Raw genomic sequence first — 21,535 nt, forward strand, 5'->3', positions numbered from 1 at the left:
GCTCCCAGGGCACCCCCTGGTGCAGTTGTGAGCACTGGGGGGCCTTCTTGCAGCAGACACCGATATTGGGGACATCTGGACACCCCAGGGGCACCCAACAGGAGGAGAAAAGTGGGAGCAGCTAGGCAGCAAGGAAGGCCAGCTCTGGAGCAGATGAACTATGGAAATGAGGAGGAGAAGGATAGAGACACACAGCAGGGCTTCATCACCCCAGAGTTCAGGGCTCTGGGGACCCCAGATCAATTATCCAACCTCAGCACTCCCTGTGCTCCTTAATAGCATTTCAGTCTTGGCTGTGAGAGGCAAACCAGAGCAGGCCAAGGAGACAGACAGGATGTCTGGCCGGAGATGAGCTGGAAAGAGGATGCCTTTGGGGACCCTCGAGCCGGGTCATACCCCACTCCCCACCATCCAGGCACCATGGGAAAACCCCGGCCCTCCGCGGGGGTGCTGGGACCCCCGCTGTTGCTGCTTCCCCATGTGGGAGGCGTGAGATCCCCACCAGCTCCCGGGGGCTGCGAGGCTGGGAAGAGCTCAGAGATGGCTCTGGGTGGCCTTTGCCAGCAGAGGGGACTATTGCTTGTCTTTCCAGAAGCGGTCGCCTGGAGCCTGTCCCGTGGGACAGCGCGGGAGGGGACATTCTTGTGCTCCTTGCCCTGGTGAGGACATAGCAGGGACCCTCCCGTGGGAAAAAACATCGTCTTCTGGGAGGGGGAGGACCGGGAGAAAACGCTGACAACAAGTCTCTCCCCAAGTGACGTTTTCCTGCCCCTTTTGTTCACAGAAACCTCCCGAGTTTGAATTTTTAAATCTCCGCCCCTTGCCAGCGCGCTGCCCTTCCCCCCAAATAAGTCAGCTGGGGTAAATAAAAAGAGAAGATCAAAAATCCTAATCCCCAAATGCTCCCCGTGAAGCGATTCCTGTCTCGACCGTGACGGCTTGACCGCGCGGGTGAAAGCTCTGACGGAAGCCAAACGCGGAGTCGGCGCCTGCCAAGTTTCGGAGGCTGCCGGAGGAGCAGCTCCCGTTGGGCTCCCGGCTCTGCTCAGCACATCCCACCGCGAACATCTGGAAAGAGGGAAGATTGGAGCTGGACACAGCTGGATGCAGCGCCCCAAGGGGGGATCGGCTGGGATGATGTGCTGTGCTCCCCGAGGCAGTTCTCCCTCTGCAGAGGCATTCCCACATGCATGGATCCAGGGCACAGAACCTGGCTTGTGCTGAGCCCGAAACAGCCCGGGCACGGAGGCACCGATGTGTTCGGTGCAGCCATCACCTCCCCAGGACTGTGAGACCCTCGGTGGGCTCCTCTGTGGCTCCCTTGCCCTCAGATTTTGGAGCAGCACGGGGCTGACAAGCCACCACCGAGGGATGCTGCAGCCAAGCCCTCACGATGGGCATCTGCCAACTGCCCTTGGATGCCTCCCAAGCTCCACGCCGAGCCCCACGGCAGCCCTCCACCTCCCTGGCATGGCCCTGAGGCTTTGGGGAGGGCATTTCCAGCCGAGCCACGCGGGGGGAGGATCCAAGCCCTCAAGTCACCCTCCCAAAGTGGGAAGGAACACCTTGCTCTTCCCCAGGGCTGTGAAATCAGAGCTCAGCGTCGAGCTGGAGTCGGCCAGGCTATGCAAGGGTTAAACCAGGCTGCTCGTCTGGGTCTCGGGAGCCTCCCACTCGCCATCGCAGAGTATGAATAGCTGCGCTCCCCTCTGCTCCCAGCCACTCGCTTCCCTCCCTGCCTTCCCACTCTGCCTCGGCATTCTCCCCGGCACCCTCCTCCCCGGCGTCTTCCTTGGGCAGTGCCGGCTCCAGAGCTCCGGCATCCTCCGGCAGCACCGATGCTGAGCACGGAAAGTTTCACAGGGGCGAGAGCCCTGGGAGAGGAATCGCTGCAGATGTGGGACCTCAACAAACGGCTGGAGGCATACCTGGCCCGCGTGAAGTTCCTGGAAGAGGAGAACGAGGTTCTGCGAGCTGAAATCCAGAGCGCCAAAAGCAGCCCAGCCGGGGACTCGTGGAGGGTGAAGTACGAGGAGGAGCTGAGAGCCCTGCGGGATGCACTAGATCATGCCTTCAGGGAGAAGTGCACGGCCGAGCTGGCCAGGGACAACCTCTACGAGGAGGTCCAGCAGGTGAAAAGCAGGTGCCAGAAGGAGCAGGCAGCCCGAGAAGAAGCTAAGAAGCAGCTGTCCTTGAGCAGGAAGGAGCTGGAGGAGGAGAGGAGAGCACAGATCTGGCTGAAGGAGAGAGCTGTGCAGCTGGAGAAGGAGGTGGAATCCTTGCTGGAGGTACACGAGGAGGAGAAAGCAGGGCTGGACCAGGAGATCGCTAATTTCTCCCACAGCCTGGAGAGCTTCCGCTGTGCGCCGGTGGCTTTCCAGCCAGTGGAGGTGGAGGACTACTCCAAGAGGCTCTCGGAGATCTGGAAAGGGGCGGTGGAGACCTACAAGACAGAGGTGTCACAGCTGGAGGGATCCCTCTGCCAGGCGAAGGAGAACCTCTGGAAGGCGGTGGAGGACAACCAGCAGAGCCAGCTGCAGCTGCAGCACCTGGAGAAGGACCTGGCGGGGCTCAAAGCACGGAAGGAGATGCTGGAGGAGAGCCTGGCCCAGCAGTGGCAGGAGCAGCGTGGGGAGGCAGAAAAGTTCCAGGTGAGTGAAGGCAGAGGGAAGGCTCTGGGTCCTTGGGGAGGGGGAGAGCAGGGGCTGTGGGTACCTGGGTGGGTACTCAGGGCACATCCCTGAGCAAAGAGATGAGAGATGGATGGGAGGAGGCAAGACAGAGGGAACAAACACGAGGGAAGGGATGGACGATGGCCCTGGATAAAGGTGAGGAGGGCGGGAGGAAGAGAAAGCAGCTTGGGGACATCCCTGTCCCTGTCACAACAGAGACCCGGGGCCACCCCACTGCAGGGGAGCAGCACTCAGACACCGGTTCCTCCCCCAGCACCCTGCCCAAGTCCGGCTGGGCTCCAGAGCCAGCATCCTGGGATAACGACAGCCCGGCGGGGCGCAGACACTGCGGGGGTGTGGGCAGGATAAACTCCCACCGACTTTGCTGCAGCTGCGACCCAACAGCTGCAAAAGTGATTTAGCAGAGGGAGGTGGAGGCGGAGTGGGTTGGAAACACCGGCAACGGAGTGAGCACTGCCCGGGGAAGGGTCCCTCTTTGTTCCAGGTCCTGGGACCAGCCGTGGGCGTCCTGGGGCAGAGTGTACCACGGCCTCGCCTGAAAGTTGTTTCTTTTCCACGCTGGCGTCCCGCAGTCCTGAATCCCCCCAGCCTTTCCACCCTCCTCCAGCAGCCGTTTCCCCATGGCCTTTCAGCCCTGCTCATCTCCTTGCCACATCCTCAGCCCGCCCCGTGCTAAAATCCAGCGCCCAGGACTCCTTCAGGGACTCAGGACGTCCCTGAAGCATCCTGAGGGGATGAGCCGAGCCACCTGCTCGGTCCCAGGTTCCCAGGGACCGACAGGGCTCAGGCAGGGCTGGGGCACCCCTGACCCCGCTGTGCTGCCCGCAGCTCGCCATGGAGGCCCTGGAGCAGGAGCAGCAGAGCCTGCGGGTGCAGATCGCCAGGGTGCTGGAGGACAGGCAGCAGCTCATGCACCTCAAGATGTCCCTCAGCCTGGAAGTGGCGACCTACAGGTGAGGTTCCTGGTGGAACTGGGGCTGGGGAGCGGCCACTTCTCCGGCACAGCGTGTGCAGGGAGCTGGGGCCGAACCTGGCGCCGCGGCAGGCACGGGAGGGTCTCGACACGAGGGTGTCTCGGGCACAAGGGAGGTCTCGCTAAGGGTAGCCCTGTGCCCCCTCCAGATGGCCCCAAACAAAGGCCGCCTGCCAGGGACTGGGGGGACAATTAGCATGAGAATAGGGGCTGTCCCAGCCCAGGCGAGGGGCCTCCCCGGCAGAGCATGATGTCACCCTGCGCGGACACTAATCCCGGGCACGGGGGGATGGGATGGGAGGCAGGAGCAAGGGGGGCTTCTTCCGTCCCCCCGTTCCCTCACCGAGCCGTGACAAGGCAGCACAACCATCTGTAGCCATTCCGTGCCTCAGTTTACCTGCCCTGATACTGCCGCAGCCCAGCGCGGTGAGCTGAGGTGCACCCAACACCCTGTAGCACACACCCTGTAGCCCCCACCACGCTCCTCTCCTCCTCCAGGACGCTGCTGGAAGCAGAGAGCACCCGTCTGCAGATGCCAGCTGGGGAATTCAGGTTGGCCAATGGTGTGCGAGGTAAGGGACCCCCGGCGCCAGCCCTGGCACCACCACTGTGTCACCCTGGGAGAGCCTGGGGAATGAGGCTGGATTTAGACACATTTTCCTGCATTTTCCTGGCAGCGGTTGCCCAGCCGCGATAAGAAGGTGTGAACAGCGGCCGGGGGCTCTTGGCACGGGGTTCACAGCCCAGATAAGGCTTATCTGCTCCTTTGCCTTGTTTTTTAATCCCTGCCTTGCATGGGGAGGGCAGGAACAGATCTGCCCAGCAGGACGGCGGGCTGTGGTAACAAGCTGAGCATTTCCTTTTTCCTCAAAACAAAAAAAAAGCAAGGAAAGCCTGTCACCTGCACACTTTCCCCAGCAGCAGGACCTGACGTGGCTGCAGCTGGACAGAGCATTGTTCCGGCCTGATGCTGAATCCCCTGGGACCATCGGCATCCGCTGCACTCAAGAGGGAGGAATTTCCCACTTTCCAAGAAGGAGCTGTTTAAAAATAGCAGAGGGGGCAGAGAGAGGCAGCCGGGCTGCAGGGGAGGGCTGGGAGAGCCATGGAGAGGCTTCTCGGCCGCTCACGGCTGCACCTCACTCTTTGCAGATCTCAAACTGGAGGTGAGCAGCAGCAGCAAACTGGTACCAGCGAGCCCTGAGACCAGGCGGCTGCTGCCCCGGGACCACTGCGCCAGCCCCTCCATCTTCCCCAGGGCAGAGGGGAGGGGACAGCCAGCAAAACCCCAAAGTGACACCCTGATACCCAAAAGCCAGAGTACTCCCAGTGCTAGGGAGCTCCAGAAAATCAGTTCAGTCCTCCATGCCACGGCACCACCGGCTGCCGGCAGGGCTGGGGGGCCAGGAGTCCCCGGCTGCGCCAGTCCCAGCCCCTCCCAGCCGGGCAAAGCTGCTCCTCCTCTCTCCCCAGAGCCCCCCAGCCCCTCGCCGCAGGAGCCGGGGAACTCTGAGGGAGAAGGTCCTGCCTGGCCGGGGGGAGCCAGGGGTGTGATGAGCCAAGAGACAGAGCACCCTCTGGCCAGAGCCACGGGTGACACCCCCGATGCCAGCGTGCAGCCCCTGGGAGCAGTGCCCACCCTCCGACTGCAGTACCCAGCCCAGCTGGTCAGCGAGGCGCTGGAGGATGCGTTCAAAGCGATGGAAGATGATGCTCAGCCTGAAGGAGAGCCTGCTCTCAGTGCCACCTGGGCACCCCGTGATGCCCTCAGCCCTGTTTTACCCACAGAGGTTTGTGGAGAGGCTGTGTCAGAGTGGCCCGAGAAAGAGCAAGAGCCCTCTGAGGACTCTGAGGATGGCGACAGCCCTGCAGCTGAGAGGGTTGGGGAAGTCGTGCTCCAGGGACTGGGTGTGGAGAGCAGCATCCTGCAGGACAGAGCTGTGTCCCCACTGGGCATGGCCACTTCCTTGAGTGCCACAGGGAGCCAGGAGGATTTGGGAGCATGGGAGGAGGAGGCACCTGCTGTGCTGAGCCCAAGGGATCCAGAAATGGAGGCCCAGGAAGGGGACAGGGGTCTCCCTGGACAGATAGTGACCAGCTGGGAAAAGCCAGAGCAAGGGGAGGAGAGGGCAGAGACCCCAAGCACAGAGCCATCACACCCCTCAGAGGAGGAGGAAGAGGAGAGGAGACCCCACAGTCCCTGTGAGGAGAATGGAGATTTCCAGGGAGAAGAAACAGATGTGCAAGAAGAGGAGTGTCTGCAAAAAGAAGTGGAAGCTGCTCATGCTGTCCTTGTGGAAAGCCACCTGGTTTTGCCCACAAAAGGTCACCTGGAAGAGGACTTTACTGACGCAGAGCAGGAAAAGTCTGAGCAGCAGAAAATGCCCATGTGTGAGACAGATCTGGCTGCAGAGGACGAAAGAGGACAGGAGCTGTGCCCAGACCAGGAGCCCTCGAGTGTCCATGAGGCCACCCCAGCAGACGAGGCTTTGTCAGGAGCTGAAGAAGATGCTATGGGAGAGGAGGACATGGGCAGCATGAAAGATGGTGAGGGAGAAAAGGGAGAGGCCAGCAGGGAGGTACTGGGAGGAGAGGACCCTGAGGCAGGAGAGGACCCTGAGGCAGGAGAGGACCCTGAGGCAGGAGAGGTCCCTGAGGCAGGAGAGGTCCCTGAGGCAGGAGAGGATCACAGAGCAGGAGAGGACAACACAGCAGGAGAGGACTCCAAGTCAGGAGAAGACCATGGGGCAGGAGAAGGCTCTGAGGCAGGAGAGGACCATGGGGCAGGAGAGGATCCCGGGGCAGGAGAGGATCCCAGGGCAGGAGAGGATCCCAGGGCAGGAGAAGGCTCTGAGGCAGGAGAGGATCCCAGGGCAGGAGAAGGCTCTGAGGCAGGAGAGGATCCTAGGGCAGGAGAAGGCTCTGAGGCAGGAGAGGATCCCGAGGCAGGAGAGGCTGTGGGAGGTGACACCCTGGGGTGGGAGAGCAGAGCCCCAGAGGAGCCTGAGGACCTGCCAGAAAGTGGCTCTGTGGAAGAGGGGGAGGAACAGGAGGAGCTGGAGCCCGGAGAGGAGCTCTGGGGCAGGGGGAATGATGGCAATGGGCAAGAGCCCTGTCCAGAGGACTGGGAGGTGACAGCAGGGGACACAGAGGGGACTTTGGGGACAGAAGAGCCAGCCCAGGCAGATGACACCCCAAGCAGTGCAGGAAGGCTGGGAAGTGAGGAGAGAGATGGCACATCGCCAGCAGAGCTGGAGGAAGCCCAGGAAGATGATGAAGAAGGTGCCAAGAGTCAGGAGATGAGCCAGCAGCAGCCACTGCCAGAGGCTGAGCTGGCACCAGAGCTGGCAGGGCAGGAGCAGGAGGGCACCATGGCAGAGCCTGCCCCAGCCCCTCCAGGAGCCCCTGGGCCAGAGGACAGCCAGGAACCAGCCGAGGCTCCAGAGGAGCTGTGGGAGGAGCAGGATGAGGATGCTGATGATGGGCTCAGCTCAGAGCCGGGGAAACCAGAGAGCTCAGAGCTTATGGCACTGCAGCAGGTGCCAGGTGACAGCATGGAGAGTGGCGAGTGGGCACAGGAGGAGGACCCTGGAGACCCAGAGCCCACACTGGGCAATGGCAGGAGGGTGGAGCTGGAGGAAACGCTGCCAGACAGCACACCTTTGCACCTCTATGAAGGGGAGATGCTGGCTGTGGGTGCACCCAGCCAGTCTCCAGAGACTGAGGAGACCACGGAGACAGCACCCATGTCCAATACAGCTCAGGAGGGTGAAGGATGGCTGGAGGGGAGGGACAAGCCACCAACTCCCACCATGCCAGAGAGCCCCAAAGAGGAGGCAGGGGTGGAGGTGGCCCCTGTGGCAGAGGGTGCTGAGGAGGAGGAAGGTTATTTCATGGTCTCTGCTCCCAACCAAGAGGTGTCCAGCTCGGAGGAAGCCGACATCTCCGAGGACTTTGAAGAAATTAAAGTTGAAGCAACTGAAGGCAGCCAAGATGATCTGGGAGCTCCTGGAGAAGTATCTCCAGTGCCAGAGAGCAAAGGGCACCTCGAGGCATTTGTTGGGGAAGCAGATGAAGACATGGAGATGCCCATGGAACAACCTGAAATACCAAAGGATGAGGATGAGGACAACACTGCTGAGCTGGAGGAAGGCCCAGCTGAGCCTGAAACAGATTCCAGCTGTGTCGAGGTAGTAAAACCATTAGCAAGAGGTACTGATGAGCCAGCCCAGGGTGCCACAGGCAGTGGAGCACAGGAAGGACTGGAGCATTTGAAAGGTTTGGCTGCTGAATCAGATGAGGAGCTCCACAACACAGTTGAGTTGGAGAGCAATGCCAGACCCTGCAGCCTGGGGCTGGTGGGGCAGGAGGAGGAGGAGGAGTTGGATGAGGATGAACCCAGCATGGCTCTCCATGGTACAGCCAAGGTCATCCCTCCAGCAGGGCTCCAGGCCCAGGCAGTGCCTGAAGAAGCAGAGCAACCATTGGAAGAACAGCCATCCATGGAGGAGGAAGCACTGGACAGGGACAGCCCTCCTTCAGCCAGGAATGAGCAGCCCCCCGAGGCCAACCCCCCTCAGCTGGGCTCTGTGCTAGGGCAGGGAGGTTTTCCAGAGGTGATTCAAGATATCCCTGACACAGCTGTTCTCTCTGCAGAGGTGCCGGTGGATGTCATGAAAGACTCAGATATTTTGGAAATAGTTGAGCAGGCCCTGGAATTCAACCAGGAGCTGATGGGGGTGAGGGGGGCCGAGGGTGGGCAGCAGGGTCCTGGCAGGACCGAGCTTCCCCAGGATGCAGGGGAAGACTCCTCACCTGCTTCATCCAGCGAGGAAGAGCCAACAGTGCAGGAGGCAGCAGGAGATGTGATACCGGAGATGGAGTGTCCTGTCCAGGCCGAGAATGGGCTGCACCGGGAGGCCAGTCTGGAGGACCTGGCTGAATTCACTGAGGAGGTGCTGAATGGCATCACCAGCACAGCACCAGAACTGGAGCTCCCCACAGAGACCGCAGACCCCTTGGTAGTGATGCCACCACAGCCCCCAACCCCTGGAGATGGCACTGCCGCCAAGCTGGGGGATGTCACCCTAAGAGGGAAGCATGGTGGAGCTGACCCCAGTCCTGTGCCCCCTGCTCTGGGGGAGGATGTCCTGTGCCTCGTGCCTGACCAGCCACCAGCATGTCAGCTCAGAGCTGAGCAGGAGCCCTGGTCCTCGGGGGATGAGTGACAGCAGTCAGGGGGACCCCTCTGGTAGCCCCCTTCCTTCCAAAACCCAGGACCCCCACTTGTCCCACCCACCCTCCTAATGCTTCCCTGTCTCCTTACAGTTTTTAACGTGTTTGTGTGGATTTTTTGCCCCCCATTTCAGAGTGAAGAACCACCAAGTTCCGTTCCACCCCCACAGCCCACCCAAATTCGCATGCTTGCTCCGGGACCCCTGCTTCATTTCAAACCTCCTCTGGGTGGGTTGCCGTGGCTGTATTTAATTTAAACTCTGTGTTTACCCCCTCCTTGCAATCTTCCCCCTTCCACTCCCCCAGCATTTGCCCCAGGAAGCCCAGCTGGAGGCTGGGGACCCCCCCACACTGCACCCCAGGACTCAGCGCCTTGGGGCGACATCACTCTGAGGTCCCCAGGCCTGACCCGCCAACACTGGGGGCTGAGCCACGCTGGATGTATCCACTGCCTCGACATTAATTTAATAAAGCCTCATCCTCCCACTCCAAGCCCCAGGTCTCCTCACTCTGGGTGGAGGGGGCAGCAGCCCCGGGTAGGGCTGGGGGGCTAGGGGAGGGCACAGTCTGGGGAGGGGCTGCAGTTCCAGGCTTCTTTTGGCTAGGAAAGTGCGCTTGTGGCCATCTATCAGCATGGGCCAGGGGCAGGGTCCGTGGGGTGATGCTCCCCCATCTCCAAGACGATGTACAACCTTGCAGCAACGCGGCCGCACCACTGCAGTGATGCAGACCCCCAGGGTGATGGAGCTCACCAGGACAATGCCCCCAGGATGATGCTCCCCCATTCCCAGGGTGACGCAGCCCCCCGAGGTGATGCTCCCCCATCCCCGGGGCCTCGCAGATGCCACTCAGGGCTCGCTGCTGGCCAGGAACTTCCCCAGCTTCCGCCTGGGCTGCCGGCAGGAGCGGGATGGGATGCCAGCCCAGCCCACCCACTGCCCGTGCCAGCGCCCGGAGCCAGGAGCCAGCAGCACCAGCCGCTGCTCCTGCCGGCGCTGGGCAGTGTGCCCGCGGAACAACCCGCGGATCGCGGCCCCTGGAGCTCCGGAGCCACGGCACCGCGGTGGGGACCCCATCATCCAGAGGGTGCTGGCCTTCAGCGGGGCTGTGAGGAGCCAGCGGGGCTCAATCGCCCCGTTGTGCAGCCGGGCGTGGGGACGGCGCGGGAAGAGCTGCATAAATCGGCCTCCAGATGAAGAATGGGTTCCTTTATGCCGGGCAAAGGGCTGAGTCACCCCGGGCGAGGGGACACGGTGACTCGGGCGGCCATGGCATCCCTGGGCACCGCCAGCCTCGCACCCACGGGTGTGTTCAGCATCGCTCCTCGAGTGCCCCGGCCGGGCTGCCCGCCTGGCTGGCCCCGGCGCTTGCCCACGCGCCGGATTTAGCTCGGTCATTCCCGTGCCAGCGCCCAGGGATGCCCGGAGCCAGGGACTGATAAAAACCCAACATTTATCTGCCTTTCTTCCTGTGAAGCCCCCGGCCCCCTCCCCTGCCCCAAGGCGATAGTTTCCTTTTAAGGTGAAACTCCAACGGATCCAAACACCGTAATAAAAAAAAAACCCCTCTGATGAGTTTAATCAGGCGCCGAGTCTGCGTTCAATCAGCCCCTCGCCCAACGCACCTCGGGGTGCCTGGGCAGCATCAGCCCAGCAGCAGCTCCAGCAGCCACCCCCCGAGCCCCCAGTGCCCCCGAGGGGGTCCCCAAAGCTGGGGGTCCTCGGGCCGGGAGAGGGGTGGAGGATGCTGAGGAGGAGATGAGATGGTGGCGGCGAGGCTTCGCCATGCGGGGGGTGACATTCCTCACGAAATTAATCCACATTCCAGCCGGTGCTGACAGAGTGATGAGGGGGGACAGATGGCGGGGGGAGCTGGAGCCCCTTCTTCCCTGCGAGGAGGAGGAGGATGGGATGAAGCGCCGAAGTCTGGGAGTCAGCGGCGGGGGGGAGGTGGGGGAGACTTTGGAATCCCCCGGGGCTGCAGCCAGGAGAGAAAACCCCGTGAGGCTCGTCCAGGTCTTGTGAGTGCCCTCGTCCCTCTTGTGAGAGGGAGTGTACAGTAATGGGACGAGAGTGTTCCCGACAGGACTGAGTGTGTCCCTGATGTGACTGTGTCCCAAGGGGATCAAGTGTGTCACCGATGGAATCCACTGTGTCCCCTACAGGATCAGGTGTGTCCTCAGTGGGACTGAGTATGTCCCCAACAGGACTGAATGCGTCCCTGATGGGACCAATCATGCCCCCAGTGAGATCAAGGATGTCCTTCACAGGACTAAGCACGTCCTCAGTGGGATCAGGAGTGGGACCAGGAGTGTCCCTCAGCACTGAGTGTGACTACAACAGGACCAAACACAACTCTGGAGGGACTGAATATGACCCTAGGGGGACACAAGTGTGCCTGGGTTACCCCATGATCACCCTGGCTGGGGCTGCAGCTCAGAGACCCACTGGGCACATCTCTCCTGACCCCAAATTCCATCAGACCCACCCAGGCCCCATGGGCAGCACCCACTGTCCCACCCCCACCAGAATGCACACAGGCTGATTTTGGGAACCACGCTGCCTTCAGGGGCTGGAAAGAGAAAGGGAGATGCCCTGCACTCAAACCCTGCTCACACCCCCGCGGGAGCACCAGGGGAGCACAGGAGTCTGCAAGAGAGTCCTGGGGGCTGCAGCTCTGGGGGAGCTGCCGGTTGTTGCCTGGGCTGGAGCTTTTAGAGCCCCTGGAGCCTCTCGCAGCCTTCCAGAACCCCCCACAGCCCTTGCACCCCCCGCAGGCTGGCCCCCCGCCAGCCAGGGAAGGGTTTTGTTTCCTTCCAGGCTGGGCGAGGGGAGTTTCAATGGAGGCCACACAAAAACTCCCTGTGGGGTGAGCCCGCGCCGGGACAGGGAGGGGGGACGAGGCGGGATGACCTCAGCGATGACTTCATTCCGCTCTCAGCTCCCAAAATCCATGGGAACCTTATAAGGAAAGGACTAAAAATACAGCGGGAGGGACACGGGCAGCCCCTGCTCCCCCTCCCCAAAATGAGCCTTTGCGGATGCTAAATGTAGGCAAGCAGGAGCCACGCTGGGGCCACCAGAGCGCCGGGGCTGTTCCCAAGGGGGATGCACGGTGGGAACAACAGTAGGGACCCCAAAAGCCCCATGGGAGAGGCAGGCTTGTTCCCCTCGCGAGAGCAGAGCGGGGATGTGGGCTGTGGGCTTCCCCCCAGGGAGGCATCACCACCCCCCGCCAGCACCGTCCCTTCCCGTGACACCTCCGGGCACATGCAGGGAGCGGGGCGTGGCTCGGTCACCCTCTCGCTCGCCCTTCACCCGGGTCAGACCCCTGGGAATAGCTCTCGCCGGCTAAAATCAGCTCTGCCCCGCTTTGAGGGGCTCACCCAGCTGCCGGGTCGTGACCTCCCAGCAGCGCCCGTGCCCCAGCGCTGCGACAGCTGCTGCCGACCCGGGGCGGTGCGGATGCCTGAGGCCGAGCCCGGGGACAATCCCGCCGGGAATGTGCGCCTGGGGCCGTCCGTCAGCAGGGAGGATGGTGGGGTCCCGGGGGTGATGAATTCCCCTGGGATGATGCTCCCCTATCCCTGGGACAATTAATCCCTCTGGGAAAATGCTCCCTTCATCCTTGGGGTGATGCAGCCTCCAGAGTGATGCACCCCAATTCCTGGGGCGATGCTGTCCCATTCCTAGGGTGATTAATCTCCCTGGGGTGATGCTTTCCCATTCCTGGGGGGATAAATTCCCCCTGCTGCAACGTTCCCCCATCCCTGGAGTGATGATTCTCCCTGGAACAATGCCCCCCGAACCCCTGGGGTGATTCTTCCCCATTCTTGGGGTGATTCCCCCCTCATCCCTGGAGCGATGTCCTGCCGGTCCCAGTGTCCCAACCCACCTCCTGGCTGACTCCCTGGCTCCCATCCCTGCACCATCACCTCCCTCAAATAGTTGGGGGAGGACAGGGCACACCTCTTCCCCCTGACCCCTCAGACACCCTGAGAGCCCCAGCCCTGCCCTGGCTCCTGCAATCCCAGCCCGGGACATGGCACATAGACACGGAGGGTGGGACAGGAGCAGATGGGAAAGGGCTGTCACTGGGAAAAACCCCAGCCAGCTCCCACACACACATGCCAGCACCGTGCCTCAGTTTCCCTTTTCACCCAGCCTGTCAAGCACCAGCCACAGGCAGGAAGGACATGAGCCAATGATGGGGAGAGGGGAAGTCCCCCCAGAGCACCTTCTAGTTTTGGGACACATATGCACCCCCCATGCTGTGGGACATCAGGGACGGGCATAGCGGGTGCTGGAGGTGACTCAGCCACAGAAATGCTGACGGAGCAACTCTGTCCTCGGGGGCAGCTGGACCCTGCTGCAGGTGGCACTGGGACAATCGGGCTGTGTCCCCCGCCCTGATGCTGGACCCGACCCCTGTGGCCAAACCTGCTGTGGGGCTGAGCCCCCAGGATCCAGCCCCAGTGCCCATGGGAGTTTTGGGGCACAGTGCCAGGCCAGGGCCACACGGAGGGGACAGGATGTGACTGTAGCCAGTCCTGAGTCACTGCCAGTCACCGGATCCAGCCTGGGAAGGGACAGGAAGGTCCTTTGGCTCCGGCACTCCTTGTCCCAGACAACTTTCACTGTGTGGTCGGGGACTCCATTCTGAGTCTGGGGACTGTGTGCCCACTGTGGGGACTCCATTCCCAGTTTAAGGACCCATTTCCAGTTTGGGAACCATGCGGCCAGTCTGAGGACTCCATTCCCAGTTTCAGTACCCTTTTCCCAGTTTGAGGACCTCTTTCCCAGTTTGGAGACCCTATTCCCACTTTGGGTACCCTTTTCCCAGTTTCTCAGTTTGGGGACTGTGTGTCCAGTTTGGGACCCCATTCCAAGTTCAGGAACCACATGGAATTCCTTTCCCCATTTGGGGACTCTGCTCCCAGACTGGCAAGAGTGTGCCCAGTTTAGAAAACCCATTAGCAGCTTAGAAACCCTATTGTCAGTTTGGGAACCATGTGCCCAGTTAGGAGATGCCTTTTCCACTTTGGAAACCATGTGCCCAGTTTAGAATCCCCATTCCCAGTTTAGGGTCCCCATTCCCAGTTTGGGAACAACGTGCCCAGTTTAGAAACCCCATTCCCAGTTTGGGGACCCCATGTCAGACCCTGCTCCTGGCCCGTCCCTGTCAATCACCCAATGCAGCAGCTTCCCTCTGGAATTCCGACCAGATTCCTGGGGCAGGTGGGCCAGGGGTCTCTGGCCCTAGCAGGGCAGCAGCTGCTAGCTGGGGTTGGGTTTCTGGTGGGGGGGATTTATTACCTCCAGGCCTGCAGGACCCCCCAGCCCTGCCCTGCAGCCCCCTGGGAGCTGCAGAGAGGCCTGGCCTGGCCAAATATGGCCAGTGGGGACAGCAGCGCTGGACCAGAGCACAGGGAGGGGAGGCCATGGCGGGGGCTACCTGCACCCCCCAAACCCCACCACAACCTCCAGCATCCTCCTCCTACCCTCTTTCCTCCTCCTTCTCCTCCCCTAGAGGTTCATTGGCCGTGGCCACCCCAGCGACCCACGGCCAGAGCCCTGGGCAGGACTGACCTGAGGCCACTGTGGGGAGAACAAGGGGACCCCAGAATCTTGGAGGGGGCACAGAAATGCCTGAGCAGCCCTCGATGGGGCCCAGGAGGAGAGGCCCTGACCCCCCCAGTGCCCTGAGGGGGACGAAAGAAACTGGAGGATCCCAGCTCCCTGGTCAAGACCCAAGACCCCCAGTTCTTACCCCTGGACAGATCCCAGACCCCAAGATCAGACCCCCAGTTCAGGCCCATGGCCCTCAAGACAGACACTGGTTCCCAAGCTCAGACCCCCCTGTCCGGCCCCCAGACCCCCTCCCTGCTCTTGGCAGCCCTCCTGAAAAAAAGCCTATTTGGGGAGGGGGAGCACAACCAGGCACCCCCAGAAAGGCTCTGCTGGGCTCTCTGGGGGTACCCCCAGTGCACAGGAGAGTGGAGAGCAAAGACTCTCTGGGGTCCCTCGCCCTCCCGGTGAGCTCCCCAGGCCTCCATACCACCCTCCCCACGATCCCCCAGACCTCTGGGGATCACCCTGTGACCCCCCCAGCTAGCCACCCACTCCACAGGCTCCCCCAGAACAACCCTGTGATTCCCAAGGAACACTCTGTTACCCCACCAGGAGTCCCCAGGATCCCCTGGGTACACGCCCCCTCCTCGGGACTCCCCTGTGACCGTCCTGGACCCCCCTGAACACCCCCTGTGACTCCCCCTGTGAGCCTTGTGAAACCCCCTGGACCACCTCGAGACTCCCCCGCTACCCCCCAGACCCACGCCAAACTCCCTGTGCCCCTGCTCCAGGACGCCCGGAGTCTCCCAGTGACACACCCGGACACGTCCCACCCCCGACCTCCCCAGTGACCCCCCGCCCCCCACCCCGCCCCCCCCCGCCCCCCACCCCGCCCCCACCCCGCCCCCACCCCGCCCCCACCCCGCCCCCACCCCGCCCCCACCCCCCCCCCCCCGCCCCCACCACGCCCCACCCCCCCCCCACCCCGCCCCCCACCACGCCCCCGCCACGCCCCATGCCACGCCCCCCGGACCCCGCGCGCCCCCTGCCGGACACTCGCGGCGTTCGCATTTCCCACTCTTCCCTCTGATTGGCCACGCTCCCCCAGCCAATGAGCGAGAAGGAGTCGGCCCTGGGGGCGGGCCCAGCCGCTATCACAGCCAATCACAACGCGACACGGCGCCCCGCCTCCCGGGCCGGCGAGGAACACAGCCGTAACCAATCAGCGCCTGGGCAGCGGGGTGATGGGCGGGCGAAGGGGGGCGTTTCCACCAATGGGCGCGGCGTGCGGCGCGGAGGGGGCGGGGTCGGCGCGGGGGGCGTGCCCGCGGCTTCCAGAGAGTTCGGAGACGGCGGCGGAGCGGCGGCGGCGGTGAGTGGGGGGGGGCAGCCTCCGGGACCCCGCTGCGAGCCCCCGATCCCTTCGGGACCCCCCAAACCTCCCCGGAACCCCCGGCAGGGGTCTGCCCGCCCCTCCCCGCCGGTGTCAGCGGTGATCCCGGCCCGGGCACCCCCGAGGTGGCTCATCGGAATGACCGGCGGGCCCGGAGGGCTCTTGGGGGGCTCTGGGGCGACCCTCCCGACGTGAGCACCGGGTTTGGGCTCCGGCCCTCCACACTGGGTGTGGGGTCTGCGTGTCTCCGCGGCTGCGGAGTGGCATGTCACCGTGTCACCTCGGCTCCGGTAGCCTCTGACACCGCCCGGTAGCCCCCGACACCCCCGCTCCGCGACCCTCGGCGGGCGGAGCCGCCACAGCCGGGGATCCCGCGTTGCACCCGGCGGGACGGACACAGGCCCGAGGGACGGACCCAGCTCCAGTCCCGGCGAGGCCGGTCCGGTGTCGGAGCCGGTTGTTTACTCGTGCGTGGGTCACGGGCGCTTCCCCGCGTCCCCCCGTGTCGCAAGATAAACATGTCCCCACCCCGCGCGGGGTTTATCGGCTGCGGCACATGGCCCGAGGGGGGCATGTGGCACCCCCCGACACCGCCCCTTCTTACGGGACCCCCGTGCGGTGCCTGGCTGTCCCCGCACCCGGGGAGCGGGGATGTCACACCGTGCAGACATCCCCTGACATCCCCCGACCCGCGGGATGCTGCTGCGGGGGGGACACTTGAGGCAGGGCTGTGCAGGAAGGAGAGCAGTGATCAAAGCCTTTTGGGGGGTCCCGCGGAGGGACGGGACTTTGAGGCGCTTCCCTCCCTGCAGTGGGGACAGGCCTTGGGGTCCACTCGCACACATGCACACGCTTGTGAGCCCCCTGTGTGGGGTCTGGCTGTCACCCCCCAGACCACCCCCGGATACCCTGCCTCATGGGATACTGCCGGAGGGGAAACTGAGGTAGGGTTGTGCAGGGAGAGAACGGGAGTCAATGGGGATTTTGGGGGAGCTGTCCTGGGCTAGGGCAGGGGGTCATGGGCCAGGCAGAGGTCCCAGGCTGGATAGGGGTCCCAGGCTCACAGCTCTGTCCTGTCCCAGCACATCACGGCGAGGAAGATGGTGAAGGAGACAGGCTACTATGACTTGCTGGGCGTGCGGCCGGGCGCCAGCCTGGATGAGATCAAGCGGGCATACCGGCGTCTGGCACTGCGCTACCACCCCGACAAGAACCCCAGCGAGGGCGAGCGGGTACGTGCAGCTCCCCGGCCCCTCCCAGCTGGTCCTCTCCCACCTCACCCACTTCTCCCCCTCCCCAGTTCAAGCAGATCTCCCAGGCCTATGAGGTGCTGTCAGACGCCCACAAACGGGCGCTGTACGACCGCGGTGGCGAGCGGGCCATGAAGGAAGGGGGCCTGGGCGGCCGAGAGGGAAGAAGTGGCTTTGGCTCCCCCATGGACATCTTCGACCTCTTCTTCGGAGGGGGAGTACGGATGCGTGGCCGGGCAGACAGGAGAGGTATGGGGCTAAGGGACCCACCAGGACCCCAGGGTGGGAGAGGGCTGGGGCCCAGTATGATGCTGGCTCAGGAGGTGACAAACCTGCTGGGACCTTGGGGTGGGTGGGGGTAGTGTCCAGCGTGGCACTGGCTTGGGGGCTGAGGGACCGCTGGGAACCCTGGTGTGGGAGAGGGCTGACACCCAAGTGCAGTGTGACACTGGCTCAGGGGGTGACAGACCTACTGGGGCCTTGGGGTGAGAGGGGGCTGGTGCCCAGCATGGCACTGGCTCAGGGGACACTGGGATCCAGCTGGATCCCCAGGCCGTCTCTGCCCCCGCCGCACAGCCCGATGCAGCTCCTCATCACCCTCATTACTTTCTCCACCTGCCCCTCTTCAAAGGGCCCTTCCCTGTCCCTGTCCCGGCTTTCCCCCGCCGTCCCCGGGGCTGGAGCTGATTCACCGGTGTGGCCCCGGGGTGGCAGCAGGACGCAGGGCGTGCGGGGCCGGCCCGGTGACTGTCCGGATGCCTTCGGCCTGGGTCACAGGGACAGGGTGACTCGGGACGGGTGACTCGCTATGGCGCTTCTTGCTGAGAAGGCACGAGTTAATAGCAGGGCAATTAGAAGGCCGAGGGAAGCGTCCCAGCGACTCCAGCTGGAGCAGCTGGAGGGTGGCTGAGAGCCCTGGGGTGGGAACGGTGCCCTGCCCACGCTGGGGACCCGGCACTGCCCCAGGGCAGCTGGCAGGTTCCAGGCTTGGAGACGCCCAGCCTGGAGTGAAACAGTCCCTGTTGGTGTCCCTGCCGCCATCCCTGAGAAAGGAGTGGGACTGGCTCTGGGGGGACCTGGTGACCCTGAGTGGTGTCCAGTGCCTGTCCAGCCATGGCATGGGGGGTGACACATGGCTGGTGCTGAACTGGGCGCTGAGCCAAGCTCTCCCTCATGCCCAGGGAAGACAGTGGTGCACCAGCTCTCGGTGTCACTGGAGGACCTTTACAACGGCTCCACGCGGAAGCTGTCCCTGCAGAAGAACATCATCTGCCGCAAGTGTGGAGGTGAGTGAGGGGCTGTGGGGGCCGAGGGCTGCCCCAGCACCCCCTGCCCCACCCTCTGACCCACTGTCCCCCTCGGCACAGGCTGTGGGGTGCGGGAGGGTGCCCAGAGAAGGTGCCCCAAATGCCACGGCTCAGGCATGGAGGTTCGCATCCACCAGCTGGGGCCCAGCATGATCCAGCAGATCCAGACGGTGTGTTCCCAGTGCCAGGGCCAAGGCGAGTGGATCCGGCCCCGGGACTGCTGCCTCACCTGCAATGGCCGCAAGGTCGTGCGGGAGAAGAAGATCCTCAGTGTCCACCTGGATAAAGGTGAGACAGGGCTGAACGTGAAGCGGGGACACTCCAAAGTGACCCACGTGCCCTGAGCTCTCCCCACACTCCTCACAGGCATGAAGGATGGGCAGAAAATCACCTTCCATGAGGAAGGGGACCAGGTGCCCGGCCTGGAGCCCGGGGACATCATCATTGTCCTGGATCAGAAGGAACACCCCGTTTTCCGGCGCAGCGGTGACGACCTCATCGTCAGGAGGGAGATCAGCCTGGCAGACGCCCTGTGTGGGTGCCGGCAGGTGATCCGCACCCTGGACAACCGCACCCTGCTTGTGTCCTCCCCGCCAGGTGAGGAGGGACTCAGGGATGCACCTGTGAGAGAGCCAGGGGGCCCAGGAGCTGCCAGCGCAGTAGAGTGACCTTCGTCTCTCTCTCAGGGGATGTGATCCGGCCTGGGGACCTGAAGTGTATCCCCAACGAGGGGATGCCTGTCTACAGGAGCCCATTTCAGAAGGGAAAGCTCATCCTGCAGTTTGAGGTGAGCTAGAGCAGGGCGGGAGTTGACATCTCCGACCTCTGGGCTTCCTGAGTTTCCACCCCACACCTCACATCCCCTCTCTGGTCACAGGTGAAGTTCCCCGAGCCGGGCTGGCTCCCCGCTGACCGCTTGCGCCAGCTCCAGGCCTTCTTCCCGCCACAGGAGGAGGTGATGGCCACGGAGGACACGGAGGAGGTGGAGCTTAGTGATTACACGGCGCACGGTGGGCCCGGCCGGCGGCCCTACACTGGCGAAGCTTATCACGAGGATGACTTCGAGGACGGGATGCGCCAGCATGTCCAGTGCCAGACCTCATAGCGGGGGGCCGGAGCCCCTGGGGTGCAGGCGGGGCAGGGCTGGGGCCGCGCGGCGGGGAGGGGGCTCGTGGAGCCGCCACGTTCAGGGATGTACATAGGTTGCTTTTCTGACAGCACTTCACCTCCCTTGCTCCCCTGGGAGCCAGCAGAGCCCCCCAGCCCCGCTGGGTGAGGCCCCCCCGCCCCTCCAGCCCCAGGGCAGTGGAGCCACCACCGCCGTGGGCAGAGGGCTTGGGGGGCGTGGGGTCGAGTCCAGCTGCCAGTGGGCACATCCCACACTGGGAAAGCTCAGCCCTGGCCAGAGAGGAGGAGGGTGTGCCCCTTTCCACTGCCTCAGTTTCCCCGTCTGCTCCGGTGGGGCCAAGCTTGTGCTGGAGCCAGTGTGGGGAGGAGGGGAACTGCCTGCCCCCCTCGGGGATCCCCCCACTCCCAGCCCCCCACTGTAGGGAGCTGCTGCCTGGGCCCCCAGCCCCTTGCTTTGCCCATTTCTTTCCTTGCTGGAGCCGGGATGCAGTGGGGGTGGCTCTTTTCTCTTTGCACAGGACAGGAGGGGTTGGAGGGGACCCGTCCCTTCACTTTAATTTATTTTTTGAAGAATTTTAGACGTTTTTCTTTTTTTTTTTTTGGGGGGGGGCCGGGGGGGTGGTGACTTTGTACTTGGCATTAAACGCAAATCCCAACTCAGTGTGTGGGGTTGAGAGTGGGGTGGTGTGTGGGGCAGGGTGTGGGGTTGAGCGTGGGGCAGCAGGAGCCCGGGGGTGGTGAGTCTGCCATGCTTTGATCTTGGGTGTGCCTCAGTTTCCCCATCCTTACACAACTGGGAGGTGCCTGGTCCTGCCTCCCCCTGCCTGCAGCTGCTCCTGGCTCCTGCTGCTCCAGCCGGGGAGGACACAGGCCCCAAGCCCCCTGGGCAGGAGATTCTCCCCATTCCCAGCCCCCCCAGACCCTCCTGCCCTATTTGCCAACACTGCACCCACACCCCCATCCCCTGTCTCAAAACAATCCTGACCCTTTGCATGCCCCCAGCCTCTTGTCCTGTCCTGGTGTCACCCCCAGACTGCCTTCTCCCACCTCCAGAATTCACCACCTTGTTACCCCCAGACCCTCTGCATCATCTTGGCATCCCTGGAGAGCTGAATGCAGACCCCCCCCCAGATATCCTCAGCCCTCTTTCAGCCCTGCACTCCCCCCAAGGGAGGTTCCCAGTGTGCCATGGGGCAGAGCTGAGCTACTGAGCAGTTGTGGGGGATCCCCAAAAAAACCTTAGTGGGGGCCAAGCTGCATCCCATAACCTCCCCCCATGCTCCCTCCACGTGCAGCTGCTGGATGAGACCCCTCCACGATGGAATGGGGACAAATCCCCCAGACCCCTGCCTACAGGAGCCCAGGCCTGGGGGACTCTGTGGGGCTGGGGCTGGAGGCCCCCCCTCCACTGGAGCCCAGGAAAGCTCCGGCACCACATGCAGCTGGAGGGGGAGAGGAGGAGGAGGAGGAGGAGGAGGAGGAGGCAAGAACAATGCTGGCCAGCCGCCAGCCGAGGGGAATGGAGGGGGGGCTCCTGCACAGCCCCCAGCCCGCTGGGCGTGGCGTGGGGGTGAACCCGCACTGGAGGTGACAGTCACCCTCCCTCGGGGCTGACGACGCCTTGCTGAGCCACCCAGGCGTCAGCGTCCCCAGCTGTCCTGAGCCGTGGGGACACCCGCGGGGACAAGTGTGTCACCCCAGTGAGATGGGCGCACCCCCGAGACCAGGCTCCCCTCCCACCACGCTGGGTGCAAGGAGCTGTCCCCCCTCAGGGACAAGGACCCCTGTGCCATGTGCCAAAGCCCACCCAGGCACGTGGCCCTGTGCCTACGTGACACCCCAGCCCTCCCAGGCGCTGGGCCCACCTAACCCCCATGAGCAGAGGCCTCGTGGCCACCAAGCTCATCACCCACCCAGAGATCCCCTCTCTGGGGAGCTGAGGGGCCGAGACCTGCCCCAAGCCTGACACCTCCCTGTCCCCAGTTC

General features: G+C 63.4%; 2 protein-coding genes across 5 annotated transcripts; both read left to right on the plus strand.

The window, feature by feature from the left end:
* The first annotated feature begins 1,585 nt into the window (after positions 1-1,585).
* Positions 1,586-9,387, plus strand: NES (nestin). Of its 4 annotated transcripts, none has more exons than XM_085082507.1 (5): positions 1,586-2,651; positions 3,522-3,646; positions 4,165-4,238; positions 4,819-6,332; positions 6,603-9,387. In XM_085082507.1, the coding sequence occupies exons 1-5, from the start codon at positions 1,839-1,841 to the stop codon at positions 8,892-8,894; spliced, it is 4,818 nt and encodes a 1,605-aa protein (XP_084938633.1). In that variant the 5' UTR covers positions 1,586-1,838; the 3' UTR covers positions 8,895-9,387. The 4 variants fall into 4 exon arrangements, with proteins under 4 accessions (XP_084938633.1, XP_084938632.1, XP_084938634.1 ...); XM_085082506.1 differs by having other exon boundaries at positions 4,819-6,314; positions 6,351-9,387; XM_085082508.1 differs by having other exon boundaries at positions 4,819-6,314; positions 6,621-9,387.
* A 7,559-nt stretch (positions 9,388-16,946) lies between these two features.
* LOC146427104 (dnaJ homolog subfamily A member 1-like) lies at positions 16,947-20,127 on the plus strand. Its single transcript, XM_085082251.1, has 7 exons — positions 16,947-17,096; positions 17,165-17,363; positions 18,296-18,400; positions 18,482-18,709; positions 18,788-19,018; positions 19,108-19,208; positions 19,299-20,127. Exons 1-7 carry the CDS (start codon positions 16,965-16,967, stop codon positions 19,524-19,526), a joined length of 1,224 nt encoding a protein of 407 aa, XP_084938377.1. The 5' UTR covers positions 16,947-16,964; the 3' UTR covers positions 19,527-20,127.
* The last annotated feature ends 1,408 nt before the right edge of the window (positions 20,128-21,535 follow it).

Source organism: Lichenostomus cassidix, chromosome 25 (assembly GCF_008360975.1).
Source record: "Lichenostomus cassidix isolate B80296 chromosome 25, HeHo_3.0, whole genome shotgun sequence".
NCBI classification, from domain to species: Eukaryota; Metazoa; Chordata; class Aves; order Passeriformes; family Meliphagidae; genus Lichenostomus; species Lichenostomus cassidix.

What these genes read in the sequence shown, in the direction of transcription:
- NES (XM_085082505.1), top strand. Translation starts at nt 1,839, where the DNA reads ATGCTGAGCACGGAAAGTTTCACAGGGGCGAGAGCCCTGGGAGAGGAA. An exon ending in GGGAGGCAGAAAAGTTCCAG is followed by an intron (nt 2,652 to 3,521) that starts GTGAGTGAAGGC and finishes TGCTGCCCGCAG; the next exon opens with CTCGCCATGGAGGCCCTGGA. An exon ending in CTGGAAGTGGCGACCTACAG is followed by an intron (nt 3,647 to 4,164) that starts GTGAGGTTCCTG and finishes CTCCTCCTCCAG; the next exon opens with GACGCTGCTGGAAGCAGAGA.
- LOC146427104 (XM_085082251.1), top strand. Translation starts at nt 16,965, where the DNA reads ATGGTGAAGGAGACAGGCTACTATGACTTGCTGGGCGTGCGGCCGGGC. An exon ending in ACCCCAGCGAGGGCGAGCGG is followed by an intron (nt 17,097 to 17,164) that starts GTACGTGCAGCT and finishes CCCCCTCCCCAG; the next exon opens with TTCAAGCAGATCTCCCAGGC. An exon ending in CAGTGTCCACCTGGATAAAG is followed by an intron (nt 18,710 to 18,787) that starts GTGAGACAGGGC and finishes CACTCCTCACAG; the next exon opens with GCATGAAGGATGGGCAGAAA.